Source organism: Empidonax traillii, unplaced genomic scaffold (genome assembly GCF_003031625.1).
Source record: "Empidonax traillii isolate 1590-97213 ecotype Southwest subspecies unplaced genomic scaffold, ASM303162v1 scaffold4300:size18459, whole genome shotgun sequence".
Lineage (NCBI taxonomy): Eukaryota > Metazoa > Chordata > Aves > Passeriformes > Tyrannidae > Empidonax > Empidonax traillii.
The window spans coordinates 15430-18052 of record NW_020959493.1 but is presented as its reverse complement, the minus strand read 5'-3'; the positions used below and the strand labels follow the sequence as shown (position 1 = coordinate 18052).

General features: G+C 47.4%; 1 protein-coding gene across 1 annotated transcript in view; it reads right to left on the bottom strand.

Moving 5' to 3' along the window:
• Positions 1-364: 364 nt before the first annotated feature.
• The window catches only part of LOC114072879 (E3 ubiquitin-protein ligase UHRF1-like), a 9370-nt gene continuing 7111 nt past the window's right edge, over positions 365-2623 (bottom strand). Inside the window, exons 3-7 of the mRNA XM_027910706.1 lie at positions 2552-2594; positions 2089-2200; positions 1809-1966; positions 1384-1482; positions 365-627 (exon numbers count right to left, since the gene is read on the bottom strand). Of these exons, the coding sequence (XP_027766507.1) occupies positions 481-627; positions 1384-1482; positions 1809-1966; positions 2089-2200; positions 2552-2594 (559 nt within the window). The 3' untranslated portion in view covers positions 365-480. The remainder of the gene's footprint in view (positions 628-1383; positions 1483-1808; positions 1967-2088; positions 2201-2551; positions 2595-2623) is intronic.

The window sequence follows — 2623 nt, the reverse complement described above, 5'->3', positions numbered from 1 at the left end:
TGAAGATTGTTCTAGCAACCAAGCCATTATTGGAATAGAAAAAAAAAAAATAAAAATAAAAATAAAGGGGGGCCCTGGGGGGGAAGGGGCAACTCTTGAGAACTTTCCTCATTGTTAGCAGCCTCACCGGAAGCACTTTCAGTCCATTAAGAACAAATAATTCTGTGCTGATGAATGGCAGGTTCGAGGGGAGCAAAAACAACAACAACAACAAAAAGAAAAGAGCACACTTCAACATTTAGAACGAAAACAAAACCCACGAACGCATAAAAGGACAGTCCTTGGAGTTTATAGTTGTTTTAAAAACAAGGAAGACTTCAAACCTTTTTTTTGTTTTTTTGTTTTTTAAGGGAGGGGCGGGTCTGGGAGAACACGGACTACTGCTTTGTTGTGATTTTTTTTGTTTTGTTTTGTTTTTCTTTTTAAATTAAGCCCATGGCAAGTGTGAACCCAAGGGATCGAGAAGTGCTTTTGACAGAATCACCGGCCGTTGCCGTAGCCGGGGAAGAGCTGGGTGAGGATGTCCTGCAGGGGCTCGTTCACCTCCATCCTGTAGCTCTTGCCCAGGTCGTAGCGACAGGCAGGGCAGCTGTAAACGTCAGCACGGAAGGATCTGTCCAGACAGTCCTGAGGGACACAAGAATTCCTGGTTAAGGGGTGTGTTGGCTCCAGGTTTTCCGCCGGGAAAGGCCGAGGCGGAGGGAAAACTTCAGCGTCTCAACTGACACGCCAGCGTGTTCCAACCACCTCATCAGAGCTCCCAGGGAGCAGGGAAGCCAACACTGAGTTGGATTCCACATCACCTTTCTCAATCGAACCCGTTAAGAGCGAAAATGGTCAAAAAAGGGGTTGCTGGGAGGGATAAAGAAGCAAATAAAGGGAAGGGATCTGTCCTGAGAACACAGAGCAACGACACAGCAGCTTCTGAAAACTGCTGAGGCCAATTGGGAACTGCCTGGGTTGAGATGAACAGATAAAGGATGGCACAGAATGGTTTGGGATTCAGAAGGGACCTTTAAGATCATCCAGTGCCACCCCCTGCCCTGGGCAGGGACACCTTCCACTATCCCAGGTTGCTCCAGCCTGGGCTTGGACACTTCCAGGGATCCAGGGGCAGCCACAGCTTCTCTGCCCAACCTGTGCCAGGGCCTGCCCACCCTCTCAGGGATGAATCCCTTCCCCATATCCCATCCAACCCTGCCCTCTGGCAGTGGGAAGCCATTCCCTGCGTCCCGTGTCCGAAGTCCCTCTAAACCTTCCTAACACTAAAGGACTAATTCCTGGCCAAAAAACCCCAAACCAACCAAGCTGTCCCAGCCACCCCAAGCCTGTGCCCACTCGTGAGGCAGCTCCAGGTTGAGTGAGCTCAGCAGGGCCCCTCACCTTGCACACGTTGTGCTGGCAGACGGTTGTGACGGGCCGGAACACGACCTCCTGACAGCAGATGCACAGGAAGGCCTCCTCCACCTTATTCAGGAATTTCTGGAAAGACAACACTGCAATCAACTTATTGCCACCACGCTCTGAAAGATATTAAAAAAAAAAAAAACCAACCCAGAATCCCCACCCCACATTAAATGCAAGGGATTTACTTCAGCCACGGGAGGTTTTCTACAAATCTTAACGTGTAAAAACAGTCACATTAAACGTGCTGGGGGTGTCTGCACTAAAATAAAACCACTGTAGGTCTGGGGCTGTTTCTTTGATGCAGCCAAGGTTTGTATCTAGGGACACAGCACAGCTACAGTTGTTCCTTTATTTGTGGGGAGAAAGTCCCTTTATTTCTGGGGATCAAAAGCAGGATGTACCGGTCCATCTTTGAGAGCCTCTAGTACTTCATTCCACAGTTTTTCATTGGCTTCATCACTTTTTATAAGGGATTTCTGCTGGGCTGTCAGCTTGTATGGTTCAACTTTAGTTTTCTTCGGAGTCCCTGCTGGGGAGGGGATGAGTTTTTCCTCCCCACCTGAAAGAAAAACACAGTGATTTTTTTTTTGAACCAAATGAAAAAAAACACCAGAAAAAAAATGAAGTAAAATGCTCAAAAACCTACAAGGCTTTCTATATCCACTTGCCTACTCCACAAACCTGCTGATTTCCTTTTCCTCTTTCCTCTCCCCGGGGTATCGAACTCATCATCTTCGCTATTTTCTTTTTCCTTGTCTTTATTTGCAACAGCTTCCAAATATCCTTCAGGATACTACAAGGAGACAAAACAAAGAGCATCCAATGCAGACACACCAGTTCAGACTTGACAGGCCAATACAGGTCCAAGGCTGACCTCTGGAGAACTGCTCCAGGGGCAGTTTTAATCTACTTTAAGCAACAGATCCCTGCTCTTGTTGAAGCAGTTATGCAGAGTATGGAAATCTTGTACAAAAAAAAAAGAGTTTTGCCCTTTCAGCCTCCTGATGTATAAAGAAATAAAAAACCTCCAAGAATGGAAGCATTTGTGCCCCTCCTCAGTCTGAACCGTTACATAAGAGCACGGAACAGAAAAATTCCTCCTATCCATCGAGTTCAGTGGCCAGGAGATGTCCCAAGGGAGTACCTGCATTGTTAGGCCCAGCTTTTTCATCCTGTCCTTCCCCTCCCTGGTCCAAGGAGCAGGTTCCTCGTCGTC